This window comes from Budorcas taxicolor, chromosome 8, assembly GCF_023091745.1.
Source record: "Budorcas taxicolor isolate Tak-1 chromosome 8, Takin1.1, whole genome shotgun sequence".
Classification (NCBI taxonomy): domain Eukaryota; kingdom Metazoa; phylum Chordata; class Mammalia; order Artiodactyla; family Bovidae; genus Budorcas; species Budorcas taxicolor.
This window is the reverse complement of record NC_068917.1, coordinates 88330009-88347962: the sequence shown is the minus strand read 5'-3', so window position 1 is coordinate 88347962 and position 17954 is coordinate 88330009. Positions and strand designations below refer to the sequence as shown.

Sequence of the window (17954 nt, the reverse complement as noted above, 5' to 3'; positions counted from 1 at the left end):
CTGATGGGAAAGTGGCAAGAAATTTAACAGACTATTCATAAAAGAGGAAATCCAAATAGACAATGAACATATTAAAAGTTCTAAACCTCATGAGATGCCACTAGTGAAAATAAATAGCTAACACAGAATGATTACAAAAGCAAGTGTTGGTGAACACTTGAAGAAATATGAATCTGCATATTGTGTAATTCCAGTTCTGGAAATATATCCTGTAGGAATGCTTGCATATTTTATGCCAGGATGTATGTAGAAGAATGATTGCAATAGCTAAAACACAAATGTCCATCAGAATGAACGAATAAAGAAATTAGGCTATATGAATGTAATGAAATACACTATAGCAATAAAAATGAATAAATTACAGCTATACACAACACCATGAGTGAATCTCATTAGCATAATGTTGAGTGAGAAAAGTCAAGCACAAAAGACAACACACTATGAGCAAGATTAAACTCTGTTTTGTAGTCTCAGCTGGTTGGTAGTGATGCTCTTGGCTACGAATGCCTGGGGCATTCACCTGAGCCGTAGTACCGGTAGTGAGTGCCACACACAATCCTCCCCATCACCACAGGGACCACTGTGTGTCTGGCCCGAGCCTTGTGATTCTTACTATGATAGCAGGATGCAGTTAAGTAAAAACTGTAAGGGAAATTTGAGGAACATGATTGATCACTCACAGACCCTGGGGGGTACATGGCACACCCAAGGGCCACACAACAAGGTGGCAGATAGAGAGAATGGGAGAGAAAGGAGACTGAGAGCTCTGATTTTACTAGCATAGAGGGTGGGGTGTCTTGAGTTTCAGGGTTTCATTCTATGTTGCCTAATTTAAAGCTTAAAAGTGAGATTCAGGGGATGGGAGAGGACAGATGGGTCTCTCTAGTAGTCAGTTACCTAGGTTACTGAGAACTTTCGGAAGGGAATCTTCATTGGTAGGAGTAAATTAACTTCTTATCTGCTTGTTTTGCTGATAGCTGTGTCATGTAGCTAGCTTGCTTATGCCCACAGTAATGGTCATGGCCCTCCCAGGGAACAAGTCTATTAGCAATGTTGTTCAGTCACACAGTCATATCCAACTCTTTGCAACCCCATGGACTGCAGCACACCAGGCTTCCCTGTCCCTCACCATCTCCCAAAGTTTGCCCAAGTTCATACCCATTACATCAGTGATGCCATCCAGCCATCTCATCTTCTGATGCCCTCTTCTCTTTCTGCCTTCAATCTTTCCCAGCAACAGGGACTCTTCCAGTGAGTCGACTGTTTGCATCAGATGACCAAAATACTGGAGCTTCAGCTTCAGCATAAGTCCTTCCAATGAGTATTCAGGATTGATTTCCTCCAAGATTGACTGGTTTGAGTTCCCTGCTGTCCAAAGGACTCTCAGGAGTCTTTTCCAGTACCGCAGTTCAAAGGTGTCAATTCTCTAGCACTCTGCCTTCTTTATGGTCTGCCTCTCACAACCATATGTGACCACTGGGAAGACCATAGCCTTGATTATATTATTAGCAATAAGTGACAGCCAATCTTGCTGGTTTTAAATTTCCAGCCTGGTGCCTCAGATGGTAAAGAATCTGCCTGCAGTGCAGGAGACCCGAGGTTTGATCCCCAGGTCAGGAAGATCCCCTGGAGATGGGAATGGCTACCCACTTCAGTATTCTTGCCTGGAGAATTCCATGGACAGAGTTGCCTGGTGGGCTACAGTCCATGAGGTTGCAAAAAGTTGGACAGGAGTGAGCGACTAACACTTACAGTGTTAGGCTCAAGTATTTGTTGGGAGCCTTGTTGATCTCTAAAATATTAACCACATAGAAAACTGTGTGTGTGTGTGTGCTCTGTTGCTCAATCGTAGCCAACTCTTTGTGACCCCATGGTCTGTAACTGACAGGCTCCTCTGTACATGGAATCTTCCAGGCAAGAATACTGGAGTGGGTTGCCATTTCCTACTCCAGGCAATCTTCCTGATCCAGGGATCAAACTCACATCTCTTGGGTCTTCTGCACTGACAAGTGGATTCTTTACCACTGTGCCACATAGAAAATTGTACCTGGAATCAATCCAAAAGACAGACTTTTAAATTCTCCACACCAAAAAAAAATCAATAAAATATACAAACAATAATTCATATTTCACCATAGTGGTCACATGAGTTAACAATGGAAGATACTGTATCCAACCTGAGAAAATGAACAGGGCATTTGGGGATTTAAGCCATGTGTCTGAATTTGCCTTGAACTGAAATCAAGCTTAAGATGTAATTTACTAAACAAAACTCTTTGCTTTGCACATTGTCAGTTATTTATGCTCTTTATTATTTGGCTTTATTTTCTGAAGAGAGTTTGTTCTGTTACCCCCAAAACGTGCTCATACAAATGCATAGGACATTTTGACAATTGTGGCTCTTGAGACTAAGGGGGGGGGGGGATGCTCAGGCAGGCTGGCCTTTCAATAATCTCTACCAGCTCTCCTACCCCTAAATCCCAGTTACTACTGCTATCACCATCACAACCACCACCACCATCATCTCATGGATATTAAACATTATGTGTAAAGAAAACAGCAAAATACTCTTTAGTACCATGTGGAACACTCACTGTGTGTATGCAACCCCAGGAAGGCTGACCTATAGCTTCACCTCATCTTCTGATTGAGCCTCACTTATATAAAAATCCCGGAGCTGCCTCTGCATTTTAAGAAACTTTATAACTTTGGAAATCACTAAATTATGCACTACATGATCTTCCAAAGTAAAGTCACAAAAATTCTGATGATAATAGATGTTGACCCCTGTGTGCCAGTATTTCTATGCTGTTAAATAAGCAGGGGTTTACATTGATGCCGTTAGTCATACAACCGTGATCAGTTTCATTTACTTTCATTTAATGCCTAATTCACTGTGGGTGGGAAAAATTCTTGTCTTCCTTCTATTGGTCATAAGACAGAATAACAGGAGAAAAGCATACATATCTTATTAATTTTTTACATGTACATGGGAGCCTTCCCAAGAGAAAGAAGACTTTAAGTAACCAGAGAAAGGAAGATTTTATACTTTTTAGGCAAAGGTACAATATATTTGTGAAGAAACGATAAGACAAAGGGGTTTGGGTTATGAGTCACAAATGGTGAAGTAACAAGGAAAATATGGGTAGTTTAACAATCATATCTTTGTTTATACAGCCTTCCTAGCCTTGAATTCCGTGTTTCTGGTGATAAAGTTTTTCCCTCCTCCTGGCACAGGAAGGGTGATTTTTGCAGGGAAGATTTGTATCCTTCCTCCTTCAGGAGAACAAAGGAGGGCAGAGTAGCCTTGCATGGCTGTTTCTCAAGTACTTTAATTCAAGTAATCAATATGCCAAAGTGACATACTTGGGGGTGACATATTCTGATCCTCTTCACTAGGTGCCCTCAGTGACAGAGTTCTTATCTGTAGTTTCTGATCCATTTCTCTATAACCCACTGTGAGTGGAATCCACCTGCTCTTTTTTTTTTTTTTTTAATGTCATGGTACTTCCACATGGAATGGAATGATGGATGTGAAACAGCACCTAAGAGAAGTGCTCAGAGGTGCAGGTAGGAGCAGCTGTGTCCACCATTGAAGGATTATGGCTACAGTTTTGAGTGTTGACATACTTCTTTCAAAAATACTAAAGTGACAGTTTTATCACCCATTATTGGAAAGTAGTGTTATGCTCATGACTTATGTTAAGAGTGCTGAATTCTATACAGTGACCTCTTGAATTTTTGTTTTCCTTAACTTGTTTTTCTAGGGCGATCCAGTTGACAATATATTTGAACAGAATCTAAAGATCAAGTTTTACATCAGTTCCAGGTCCACATCTCCATCTTCATATAGTGGAGACGAAGCAGACACAGTGAAGGTACCTCTCTGGGGTAGATTTGCTTCAGAACTTTTCACTTGTACCAAACAAAAAGAGACTGAATCCTGTTCAGAAACAGTGCCCTTTCTCTCTAATCAGATGCATTGCTTAGATAGGAACAGTCTATAGAGAATACTAAGTTTATCAGGTGATAGTTAATATTAAGTTTAACTGATAACCATGTCCATGAGGGAACATGGTCTGGCAGGGAGAGAGCTCTCATTATTTGCATTGCTTTAATTAACATCAAGGAGTTAAGCTGTAACAGGAATATTTTACATAATCTTATCACAACATAAACTCTGGTAATAGGTAAGGCATAAAAATACATTTGCTAATAAATGCTGGAGAGGGTGTGGAGAAAAGGGAACCCTCCTACACTGTTGGTGGGAATGCAAACTAGTACAGCCACTATGGAGAACAGTGTGGAGATTCCTTAAAAAATTGCAAATAGAACTCCCTTATGACCCAGCAATCCCACTGCTGGGCATACACACCGAGGAAACCAGAACTGAAAGAGACACATGTACCCCAATGTTCATCGCAGCACTGTTTATAATAGCCAGGACATGGAAACAACCTAGATGTCCATCAGCAGATGAATGGATAAGAAAGCTGTAGTACATATACACAATGGAGTATTACTCAGCCGTTAAAAAGAATTCATTTGATTCAGTTCTGATAAGATGGATGAAACTGGAGCCGATTATACAGAGTGAAGTAAGCCAGAAAGAAAAACACCAATACAGTATACTAACACATATATATGGAATTTAGAAAGATGGCAATGACGACCCTGTATGCAAGACAGGAAAAAAGACGCAGCTGTGTATAACGGACTTTTGGACTCAGAGGGAGAGGGAGAGGGTGGGATGATATGGGAGAATGGCATTCTATCATGTATACTATCATGTAAGAATTGAATCGCCAGTCTATGTCTGATGCAGGATACAGCATGCTTGGGGCTGGTGCATGGGGATGACCCACAGAGATGTTATGGGGAGGGAGGTGGGAGGGGGGTTCATGTTTGGGAACACATGTAAGAATTAAAGATTTTAAAATTAAAAAAAAAATACATTTGCTAAACAGACTCACAAACTTTGAAAACAAACTTATGGTTACCAAAGGGAAACTTGGGCAGGGAAGAGAGGGATAAACTAGGATTTGGGATTAACAATACACGTGCTGTGCTGTGCTTAGTCGCTCAGTTTTGTCCGACCCTTTGCAATGACATGAACTGTAGCCCACGAGGCTCCTCTGTCCATGGGGATTCTCCAGGCAGGAATACTGGAGTGTGTTGCCATGCCCTCCTCCAGGGGATCTTCCCAGCCCGGGCATCCAACCCAGGTCTCCTGCATTTCAGGCAGATTCTTTACCATCTGAGGCACCATGGAAGCCCAAAAATACTAGAGTGCATAGCCTATCCCTTCTCCAGGGGATCTTCCCAACCCGGGAGTCAAGCTGGGGTCTCCTGCGCTGCAGGCAGATTCTGTATCAGCTGAGTTGCCAGGGAAACCCATAAATCACTATATTCTAACATTAAATTAAAACAAAACTGCAAATAGTCCTCCTGAGGCCATCCATCATGCAACAACAACAAGAAAACCCCACAAACAAAACAAGACAAAAAATGCTTTGCTACTGTTCTTACTAAAATGTAAGATAATTTTATGTCTCACATAATGGCACACAAAATAGCTCTTTGTGGCTCTTTATGATAATCAGAGAACATGACTCTCTGCAAATGTTTCCTCCAGAAATCAAAGGGTTTGGTGTCTTCCAGCTCATATTTTCCATCTTCAGAAATGCTATTTCCCTCCTCTGCATCTCACTCACTCTGGCTAATCTGGGTAGGGTTTCTTGCTACCCCACTTTGGAATCCTGGGGACTAGGAGGCGAGTTCTCCCAGAGATACCTGGTTTAGTTTGGAAAATTTCATTGTGGTTTATAACCAGGTCAGACATTGTTTTCAAATTCTGCTCAGAGCGTTTAAAATTTTGATAACAATTTTAGTTTATTGTTTTAAAATTTTAATAATATCTCTCTCATGGAGGAAGAAGGTACAAGGAATAATCTATCACAAGCTCATATACCTATTACCCACAAATTAAGAAAACAGTTTGCCATTTTTGTTCAGATAAAAAGAAAATTGGAATGATACAGAACAGTTGAGCCCATCTAACTGCATTCTTTTGTCCTGGGAGGTGATCGGATAGTTTGAAATGGTGTGCATTCTTCTGTCCACCCTCTTATATTTTATATCCTAGACATGTGTTCTTCAATTTCAAAGGATTGCTTGGTCTGCTCAAAATTCACAAATAATATCCCTATTGTGAAAATAACCTATTTTCACAGTATTTATTCATGTCAAGACAGTTCATCTTTAACTGCTGTGTAGTATTCTAGATTATAAATATACTTATTTCTACATAACCATGAAGGCAATGGCACCCCACTCCATCACTCTTGCCTGAAAAATCCCATGGACGGAGGAGCCTGGTAGGCTGCAGTCCATAGGGTCACGAAGAGTCAGACACGACTGAGTGACTTCCCTTTCACTTTTGACTTTCATGCATTGGAGAAGGAAATGGCAACCCAGTGTTCTTGCCTGGAAAATCCCAGGGACAGGGGAGCCTGGTGGGCTTCTGTCTCTGGGGTCGCACAGAGTCAGACACGACTGAAGCTGCTTAGCAGCAGCAGCAGCAGCAGCATGATTTATATAATTATGTTCCTTTTTATGTATTGATGTCTTTTTTCCTTATTACAATTTCTCTATTACAAAGAGCCTGTTGGGACCTGTTTGGCTATGTACATATGGGAGAATTTGTTAGCTACTAGCTAGTAGAAATGCATATTTTCAATGCATAATTTTGCCAACTGTTTTAATTTTTTGAAACAGTCACACATTTTACAGAAATACTGTAAGTGTGGTATATATTTATTTTTCCTAGGCTATTTGAAAGTTGTCATTTGATTTTCCATCACCTTGAATACTTAATCTTGTACTTCTTACAAATAAGAATGTTCTCCTACATCTTATACGTATAGAGTACAACCATTATCACTAACACTGATGCATCATTATCGACTATCTAATTCTCAGACCCCTTCAGGTGTCACCAACTGCCCCCTCGTGTCCATCATTGCAAAAAAAATAAAAAATAAAAAGCAGTTGAAAACTGATCTTTGCTCTTGGTTGTCATCTCTCATTAGTTTCTTGCCATATGGAAGTCTCTTGCCATATTAGTCTCTTGCTGAAGTCTTTCTTTGACTTCATTAACTTGATACTCTCAAAAATCACACGCTGGTTTAGAATAGAATATCCCTCATGTTACAAAGGCTTTCTCGTGACTTGATTCAGGTTATGCATGTTTGTCAAAAATATCACAGAAGTGACGCTGTGGTCTTCTCCTTATATGCTAATCAGGTGGTTCATGATTTTGATATTTTCCATTGCTGATCATGCTTACTTGACCTCTGCACTAAGGTGGGAATTTCCAGGCCTGTCCACTGTGAAATTACTTTTTTTCCTTTGTAATTAATAAGTATTTTGTATAGAGGTACTTTGAAGCAGTAAGTACCACATTTCTTAACTATTTGCAATTTACTTGTATCTGTATGGACACATAGTTTTTCATTTTACTTCATTGTTTACAATCCATTATAGTCATAATTTATTCTAGTATTCAAATGGTTGTATAGCTCATCTTGTATTTTGCCAGCCATGGATTTAGCCATCTCTCCAAGGAGCACTGATTGCTTTCAGTGGAAAATGGTATTTAGAAGATCTGGGTGTTAGGTATGCTCGTTGCTATGGGATGTCACTATTCCAGAATGCTTGTTGGATAGAGATAGAGAAAAATATATTTACGTATCAGTCTCTATGTAGAAATCTATATATCTGTGTATCTGTCATCTATCTGTTCATTTATCATCTCTACTCTCCTACTCACCTACCTACTTATCTAACTACTTACCTATAAAATCTATGAGTTCATACACACATTTATACCTCTAATTCCAAACCAACATTATAGGTTTCATCCTAGTTTTCTCCTTTTCTATATTGGTAACGTCCTTCTGTGACAGTGAGAAACTTGCCCCTTTATACTCTCAGTGAAGTGAAGTGAAGTGAATTCGTTCAGTCGTGTCCGACTCTTTGCAACCCCATGGACTGTAGCCTATCAGGCTCCTCCGTCCATGGGATTTTCCAGGCAAGAGTGTTGGAGTGGATTGCCATTTCCTTCCCCAGTGGATCTTCCTGACCCAGGAACCAAACCCGGGTCTCCCACATTGCAGACGACCTCATTACTTCTCACAGTGCATGGGCTCTGTGTCGCTATCTTAGATTACCCTCCATGTGCACACTCATCTCACCTTGCTGGGAACAGAGTTTTTAAAAACCAATTTCTACTGTAACTTAGCAGCACATAAGAGTTCTCATTTCCTTATACCTATGTTGACACTTGCCACTACTAGACCACTGAAATTTTGTAATTCTGACAGGTATGAAGTGGTATCTAATTGTTGCTTTCATTTTGTCATGTAGAGGTTTTTCATTCTATTAGTAAAATATATCTCCTTTTACTGCTTGAGGTTTTTAATTGTTTTCTAAGAATTCCATTTCTATCCTATTCTTCGGTCCTCGAAGTGCCAAAAAGATTTAAAGTTTTGCTTTTTGCATTTAGGTCCTTAAATCAACAGGAAATTATATCTTTGTTTGCTCTGAAGTAGCAATCTGACTTTTGCCACCATGATACCATGATAGTTAGTTGTTCCAGGCCCAATTCATTGACTAGTCTATCAACTCCTAATAATTTGTAACATCACTTCTATCATATACCAGCTTTATTTTAGTTATTTACTTACTTATTTGGTTGTAAAATATACATGCTTTTGAACTGTGGTGTTCAAGAAGACTCTTGCAAGTCCCTTGGACTGCAAGGAGATCAAACCAGTCAATCTTAAAGTAAATCAGTCCTGAATATTCATTGGAAGGACTGATGCTGAAGCTGAAGCTCTAATACTTTGGCCACCTGATGCAAAGACCTGACTCATTGGAAAAGAATCTGATGCTGGGAAAGATTGAAGGCAGGAAGAGAAGGGGGCTACAGAGGATGAGATGGCTGGATGGCATCACTGACTCAATGGACATGAGTTTGGGCAAGCTTCAGGAGTTGGTGATGGACAGGGAAGCCTGGCATGCTGCAGTCCATGGGGTTGCAGAGTTGGACACGACTGAGTAACTGAACTGAAAATATACATAAGGGCTTCCCAGGTGGCTCAGTGGTAAAGAATTTGCCTGCCAATTCAGGAGACATGAGTTCAGTCTCTGGGTTCAAAAGATCTCCTGGAGAAGAAAATGACAACCCGCTCTGGTATTTATGCCTGGGAAGTCCCATGGATAGAGGAGCTTGGCAGGCATAGTCCGTGGGGTCACAAAAGAGTTGGACACAACTTAGTGAAAAACAACAACAAAATTGGCATAACATAAAATATTCCATTTATTCATTTTTAAGTGTAGAGTTCAGTGGAATAAATTACTTTCACAGTGTTCTGCAAATGTAACTATTACAGTATTTATTTCTCAAAATTTTCCATCTCCACAAACAGAAGTTTTATCCTCATTAAACCATAATTTGACATTTCCTTTCCATTTGGTCCCTGGTAAACTCTCATCTACTTTGCATCTGTATGAATATGCCTATTCTATATATTTTATATAAGTAGAGTTGTATAATATTTGCCCCTTTTTGTCTGGCTAATTTCACTTGGCATAGTATCTTCATATTTCATCCATGTTATCGTGTGTGCCAGAATTTCAATTGTTTTTAAGGCAAAGAATGGACAAATAGACCAATGAAATATAACAAAATCCCCAGAATCATACAGAGGAACAAAGATAGTCTCTTCAACAAACGGTGCTTGAAGAACTGGACTTGCACATGCAAAAAATATAAACCTTAGACACAGACCTTACACTCTTCAAAAAATTAATTCAAGATGGATCATAAGCCTACATTTAAAATGCAAAACTACAACATAGGTGAAAGTCGCAGAAACCTTGCGTTAGATAATGACTTCGGATCATAAGCCTACATTTAAAACACAAAACTACAACATAGGTGAAAGTCTCAGCAAACTTGCATTAGATAATAACTCCTTAAATATAAAATCAAAAGCAAGAGCCACAAAATAAATTTTTGATAAGCTGCACTTCATTAAAATTAAAAACTTTTGCTCTGTAAAAGAGACTAAGAAGACTAAACACAGACAGGGAGAAAATAAAAAGACACATATGATTTTAAAAACCTGTCATCCAAAATATACAAAAACTGTTAAAACTCAAGAAGAAACTCATAAGAAAGCAAAAAACTTGATTAAAAATGGGTCAAAGACTAAACAGAGACCTCAATAAAAAGAAGATACAGAGATTGCATATAAGCACAGGAAAAATGTCTGTATATATGTCATCAGAAAATGCAAGTTAAAACGATGAGATACCTCTACACATCAAAATCTGGGACACAGACAACATCAAGCGCTGGCAAAATGTAGAGCAATAGGAACTCTCATTCATTGCTGGTGCGAGTGCAAAATGGTTCAGCTACTTTGGAAGGGAGTATAGCCATTTCTTACAAAATTAAACACTCTTTCAATACAGTCCTGGAATCATGTACCTTGATATTATTCAAAAGAAATGAAAACTTATCTCCACACAAAATGCTGTACATGGATATATTTAGAAACTTTATTAAACGGCCCAATCTTGGAAGCAACCTTCTTCAGTTCAGTTCAGATCAGTCGCTCAGTCGTGTCCGACTCTTTGTGACCCCATGGACTTGCAGCACACCAGGCCTCCCGATCCATCGCCAACTCCTGGAGATCACTCAAACTCATGTCCGTTGAGTTGGTGATGCCATCCAACCATCTCATCCTCTGCTGTCTGCTTCTCCTCCTGCCTTCAGTCTTTCCCACCATCAAGGTCTTTTCAAATGAGTCAGCTCTTCATATCAGGTGGCCAAAGTATTGGAGTTTCAGCTAAAGCATCAGTCCTTCCAGTGAATATTCCACTGATTTCTTTTAGGATGGACTGGTTGGATTTCCTTGAAGTAAAGAGACTCTCAAGAGTCTTCTCCAACACCACAGTTCAAAAGCATCAATTCCTCAGTGCTCAGCTTTCTTTATAGTCCAACTCTCATATCCATACATGACTACTAGAAAATCATAGCTTTGACTAGACGGACCTCTGTTGGCAAAGTAATATCTCTGCTTTTTAAAATGATGACAAGGTTGGTCACAACTTTTCTTCCAAGGAGCAAGCGTCTTTTAATTTCATGGCTGCAGTCACCATCTGCAGTGATTTTGGAGCCCCCAAAAATAAAGTCAGCCACTGTTTCCACTGTTTACCCACCTATTTGCCATGAAGTGACAGGACCAGTTCATCAGACACTGTCTATCACATCTAGTCCCTTAAATCTATTTCCACTTCCACTGTATAATCATAAGGGATTTGATTTAGGCCATGCCTGAATGGTCTAGTGGTTTTCCCTACTTTCTTCAATTTCAGTCTGAATTTGGAAATAAGGAGTTCATGATCTGAGCCACAGTCAGCTCCTGGTCTTGTTTTTGCTGACTGTATAGAGCTTCTCCATCTTTGGCTGCAAAGAATATAATCAATCTGATTTCAGTGTTGACCATCTGGTGATGTCCACGTGTAGAGTCTTCATTGTGTTGTTGGAAGAGGGTGTTTGCTATGACCAGTGTATTTTCTTGGCAAAACTCTATTAGTCTTTCCCTGCTTCATTCCGTACCCCATGGCCAAATTTGTCTGTTACTCCAGGTGTTTCTTGACTTCCTACTTTTGCATTCCAGTTCCCTATAATGAAAAGGACATCTTTTTTGGGTGTTAGTTCTGAAAGGTCTTATAGGTCTTCATAGAACCATTCAACTTCAGCTTCTTCAGCATTACTGCTTGAGGCATAGGCTTGGATTACTGTGATATTGAATGGTTTGCATTGGAAATGAACAGAGATCATTCTGTTGTTTTTGAGATTGCATCCAAGTACTGCATTTTGGATGACCATGATGGCCCTTATGATTATACAGTGGAAGTGAGAAATAGATTTAAGGGACTAGATCTGATAGACAGAGTACCTGATGAACTATGGACGGAGGTTCGTGACATTGTACAGGAGACAGGGATCAAGACCACCCCCATGGAAAAGAAATGCAAAAAACCAAAATGGCTGTCTGGGGAGGCCTTAGAAATAGCTGTGAATAAAAGAGAAGCAAAAAGCAAAGAATAAAAGGAAAGATACAAGCATCTGAATGGAGAGTTCCAAAGAATAGCAAGGAGAGATAATTAATGCTTCCTCAGTGATCAATGGAAAGATATAGAGGAAAACAACAGAATGGGAAAGAATTGAGATCTCTTCAAGAAAATTAGAGATACCAAGGGAACATTTCATGTAAAGATGGGTCAATAAAGGACAGAAATGGTATGGACCTAACAGATGCAGAAGATATTAAGAAGAGGTGGCAAGAATACACAGAAGAACTGTACAAAACAGATCTTCACGACCCAGATAATTATGATGGTATGATCACTCACCTAGACCCAGACATCCTGAAATATGAAGTTAAGTGGGCCTTAGAAAGCATCACTATGAACAAAGCTAGTGGAGGTGGTGGAATTCCAGTGGAGCTATTTCAAATCCTGAAAGATGATGCTGTGAAAGTGCTGCACTCAATATGCCAGCAAATTTGGAAAACTCAGCGGTGGCCACAGGACTGGAAAAGATCAGTTTTCATCCCAATCCCAAAGAAAGGCAATGTCAAATAATGCTCAAACTACCACACAATTGCATTCATCTCACCCGCTAGTAAAGTAATGCTCAAAATTCTCCAAGCCGGGCTTCAACAATACGTGAACCGTGAACTTCCAGATGTTCAAGCTGCTTTTAGAAAAGCCAGAGGAACCAGAGATCAAATTGCCAACATCCTCTGGATCATCGAAAAAGCAAGAGAGTTCCAGAAAAACATCTATTTCTGCATTACTGACTCTGTGAAAGCCTTTGATTCTGTGGATCACAGTCAACTGTGGAAAATTCTGAAAGAGATGGGAATACCAGACCACTTGACCTGCCTCTTGAGAAACCTATATGCAGGTTAGGAAGCAACAGTTAGAACTGAACATGGTTCCAAATAGGAAAAGGAGTACATCAAGGCTGTATATTGTCACCCTGCTTATTTAACTTCTATGCAGAGTACATCAAGTGAAATGCTGGGCTGGATGAAACACATGCTGGAATCAAGATTGCCAGGAGAAATATTAATAACCTCAGACATGCAGATGACACCACCCTTATGGCAGAAAGCGAAGAACTAAAAAGCCTCTTGATGAAAGTGAAAGAGGAGAGTGAAAAAGTTGGCTTATAGCTCAACATTCCGAAAACGAAGATCATGGCATCTGGTCCCATCACTTCATGGGAAATAGATGGGGAAACAGTGGAAACAGTGTCAGACTTTATTTTGGGGGGCTCCAAAATCACTGGAGATGGTGATTGCAGCCATGAAATTAAAAGACACTTACTCCTTGGAAGGAAAGTTATGACCAACCTAGACAGCATATTAAAAAGCAGAGACATTACTTTGCCAACAAAGGTCTGTCTAGTCAAGGCTATGGTTTTTCCAGTAGTCATGTACGGATGTGAGAGTTGGACTGTGAAGAAAGCTGAGCACTGAAGAGTTGATGCTTTTGAACTGTGGTGCTGGAGTAGACTCTTGAGAGTCCCTTAGACTGCAAGGAGATGCAACCAGTCCATGCTAAAGGACATCAGTCCTGGGTGTTCATTGGAAGGACTGATGCTGAAGCTGAAACTCCAATATTGGCCACCTCATGCAAAGAGTTGACTCATTGGAAAAGATCCTGATGCTGGGAGGAATTGGGAGCATGAGGAGAAGGGCATGAGATGGCTGGATGGCATCACTGACTCAATGGACATGAGTTGGGTAAGCTACGGGAGCTGGTGATGGACAGGGAGGTCTGGCATGCTGTGATTCATGGCGTTGCAAAGATTCAGACATGACTGAGTGACTGAACTGAACTGACAGGACCAGATGCCATGATCTTAGTTTTCTGAATGTTGAGTTTTAAGCCAACTTTTTCACTCTCCTCTTTCACCTTCATCAAGAAGCTCTCTAGTTCCTCTTCACTTTCTGCCATAAGGGTGGTATCATCTGCATATCTGAGGTTATTGATATTTTGCCAGCAATCTTGATTCCAGCTGTGCTTCATCCAGCCCAGCCTTTCTCATGATATACTCTGCATAGAAGTTAAATAAGCAGGGTGACAATATACAGCCTTGACATACTCCTTTCCCTGTTTGGAACCAATCGCTGTCCATGTCCAGTTCTAACTGTTGCTTCCTGACCAGCATATAGATTTCTCAAGAGGCAGATCAGGTGGTCTGGTATTCCCATCTCTTTAAGAATTTTCCACAGTTTATTGTGACCCACACAGTCAAAGGCTTTGGCATAGTCAATAAAGCAGAAGTAGATGTTTTTCTGGAACTCTCTTGTTTTTTTGATGATACAATGGATGTTGGCAATTTGATCTCTGGTTCCTTTACCCTTTCTAAAACCAGCTCGAACATCTGGAAGTTCATGGTTCACGTACTGCTGAAGCCTGGCTTGGAGAATTTTGAGCATTACTTTGCTAGCACGTGCTGCTGCTGCTGCTGCTAAGTCTCTTCCTTTGTGTCCGACTCTGTGTGACCCCATAGACGGAAGTCCACCAGGCTCCCCCGTCCCTGGGATTCTCCAGGCAAGAACACTGCAGTGGGTTGCCATTTCCTTCTCCAATGCATGAAAGTGAAAAGTGAAAGTGAAGTCTCTCAGTCGTGTCCGACTCTTAGTGACCCCATGGACTGCAGCCCCACCAGGCTCTTCCATCCATGGGATTTTCCAGGCAAGAGTACTGGAATGGGGTGCGATTGCCTTCACCATGCTAGTGTGTGAGATGAGTGCAATTGTGTGGTAGTTTTTGCATTCTTTGGCATTACCTTTCTTTGAGATTGGAATGAAACTGACCTTTTCCAGTCCTGTAGCCACTGCTGAGTTTTCCAAATTTGCTGGCATATTGAGTGTAGCACTTTCACAGCATCATCTTTTAGGATTTGAAATAGCTCAACTGAAATTCCATCACCTCCATTAGCTTTGTTCATAGTGATGCTTTCTAAGGCCCACTTGACTTTGCATTCTAGGATGTCTGGCTCTAGGTTGGTGATCACACCATCATGATTATCTGGTTCGTGTAGGTGTCTAGATAAATAAACTGTGGTATATGAAGACAATGGAACATTACTCAGCCATAAAAATAAGTGAGTTATAGAGCCATTGAAAGACATGGAAGAATCTAAAACGCACCTTACCAAGTGAAAGAAACCAATCTAAAAGGGCTACATTCTGTTTGATTTCAAGTACATGACATTTTAGAAAAGGCAAAACTATGTAGTGTAAAAATCATGTAGTTTCCAGGGGTTGGGGTGAGGAAATGAACAGGTAGATCACCAAGGACTTTCACAGGAGTGAAACTACTTTTTTGGTACCGTCATGATAAATACATGTTATCAAACATTTGTCTAAACCCATAGAATGCATAACAGTAACAGTAAACCTTAATGTAAACTATGGACTTTGGACAATCAGGATGCATCAGTGTAGCTTCATCAAGTGTAACAAATGTACCACTCTGGTGGGGGATTTTGATGATGGGGGTGCCTATGCTTTTGTAAGGGCTGTATGGGAAATCTCTGTATTCTCCCCTCAGTTTTGTTGTGAATCCTTGAGTGTTCTAAAAAATTAAGTCTTAGTTTAATTGCTCAGTCACATCCGACTCTTTGCAACCCCTTGGACTGCAGCATGCCAGGCCTCCCTGTCCATCACCAACTCCTGGAGTTTACTCAAACTCATGTCCATTGAGTCAGTGATGCCATCCGACCATCTCATCCTCTGCCATCCCCTTTTCTTCCTGCTCTCAATCTTCCCCAGCATCAGGGTCTTTTCAAATGAGTCAACTCTTCATATCAGGTGGCCAAAGTATTGGAGTTTCAGCTTCAGCATCAGTCCTTCCAATGAATATTCAGGGCTGATTTCCTTTAGGATGGACTGGTTGGATCTCCTTGCAGTCCAAGAGACTCTCAAGTGTCTTCTCCAACACCACAGTTCAAAAGCATCAATTTTTCGGTGCTCAGCTTTCTTTACTGTCCAACTCTCACATCCATACATGACTACTGGAATAACAATAGCCTTGACTAGACGGACCTTTGTTGGCAAAGTAATGTCTCTGCTTTTTAATATGGTGTCAAGGTTGGTCATAACTTTCCTTCCAAGGAGTAAGCATCTTTTTATTTCATCACTGCAGACACCATCTGCAGTGATTTTGGAGGCCAGAAAAATAAAGTCAGCCACTGTTCCACTGTTTCCCCATCTATTTGCCATGAAGTGATGGGACCGGATACCATGATATTAGTTTTCTGAATGTTGAGTTTTAAGCCAACTTTTTCCCTCTCCTCTTTCATTTTCATCAAGAAGCTCTTTAGTTCTTCACTTTCTGCCATAAGGGTGGTGTTATTTGCATATCTGAGGTTATTGATATTTCTCCTGGCAATCTTGATTCCAGCTTGTGCTTCATCCAGCCCAGCATTTCTCATGATGTACTCTGCATATAAATAAGTTAAATAAGCAGGGTGACAATATACAGCCTTGACGTACTCCTTTTCCTACTTGGAACCATTCTGTTGTTCCATGTCCTGTTCTGTCTGTTGCTTCCTGACCTGCATACAGGTTTCTCAAGGGGCAGGTCAGGTGTCTGGTATTCGCATCTGTTTCAGAACTTTCCACAGTTTATTGTGATCCACACAGTCAAAGGGTTTGGCATAGTCAATAATGTAGAAATGATGTTTTTATCTCTCTTGCTTTTTCAACGATCCAGAGGATGCTGGCAATTTGATCTCTGGTTCCTCTGCCTTTTCTTAAACCAGCTTGAACATCTGGAAGCTCACGGTTCACGTATTGCTGAAGCCTGGCTTGTAGAATTTTGAGCATTACTTTACTAGCGTTTGAGGTGAGTGCAATTGTGCGGTAGTTTGAGCATTCCTTGGCTTTACCTTTCTTTGGGATTGGAATGAAAACTTACCTTTTCCAGTCACATAGACAGCTGTATTTTATATGATTTTGAAGTCTGTTTAAGATACATAATCTAAATTATCTGAGCCGATTTTTATTTTTTTTTTAATTTTTATTTTTACTTTATTTTACTTTACAATACTGTATTGGTTTTGCCATACATTGACATGAATCCACCACGAGTGTACATGCGTTCCCAAACATGAACCCCCCCCCCACCTCCCTCCCCATAACATCTCTCTGGGTCATCCCCGTGCACCAGCCCCAAGCATGCTGTATCCTGCGTCGGACATAGACTGGTGATTCGATTCTTACATGATAGTACACATGTTACAATGCCACGATTTTTAGATTATTAGTATTCACATGATCTTGCTGAACCCTCTATAATTGTTTCAGTATATTTCTGCAGATTTCAAATCATAAATTACTTCTACATTTATAAAACTAGTAGTTCAAAAATCTTTTGAAGATTCTGATCATGTATCTACTTGTTAAAATTATCTTTCAAATATGTTTAGGATTACTATTCTTCTTTTGGACTTCCCAGGTAGCCCAGTGGTTAAGACTCCATGCTTCCACTGCAGTTGTCATATGTTCAGTACATGCTAGAGGAAGTTCCACAGGCTGCAGGGTTCAGCCAAAAAATAAAATTCTTCTTTAATATAGTCTACATGTTATGACATATATTTTAAAATAGCCAAATTGAAATATAGGATATGAAATAAGTATATTTTAATAGAAACTAAAAGCAGAGATTTAAATTACTTAAAATATATATTTTGCCCTGTGAGAATTTTATTTTTACTGTTTTTTTGTATAGCAAATATAATTCTTTTGCTTTACTTGAGAAATAATTTAATTCTTATCATTTTGGTGATATGG

At 40.0% G+C, this 17954-nt stretch overlaps 1 protein-coding gene across 1 annotated transcript in view; it reads left to right on the top strand.

Moving 5' to 3' along the window:
* LOC128052869 (serine/threonine-protein kinase MRCK alpha-like) overlaps positions 1-17954 on the top strand; it is a 68014-nt gene that overhangs the window by 21589 nt on the left and 28471 nt on the right. The window contains exon 6 of the mRNA XM_052645431.1: positions 3768-3878. Coding sequence (XP_052501391.1) covers positions 3768-3878 — 111 coding nt within the window. The remainder of the gene's footprint in view (positions 1-3767; positions 3879-17954) is intronic.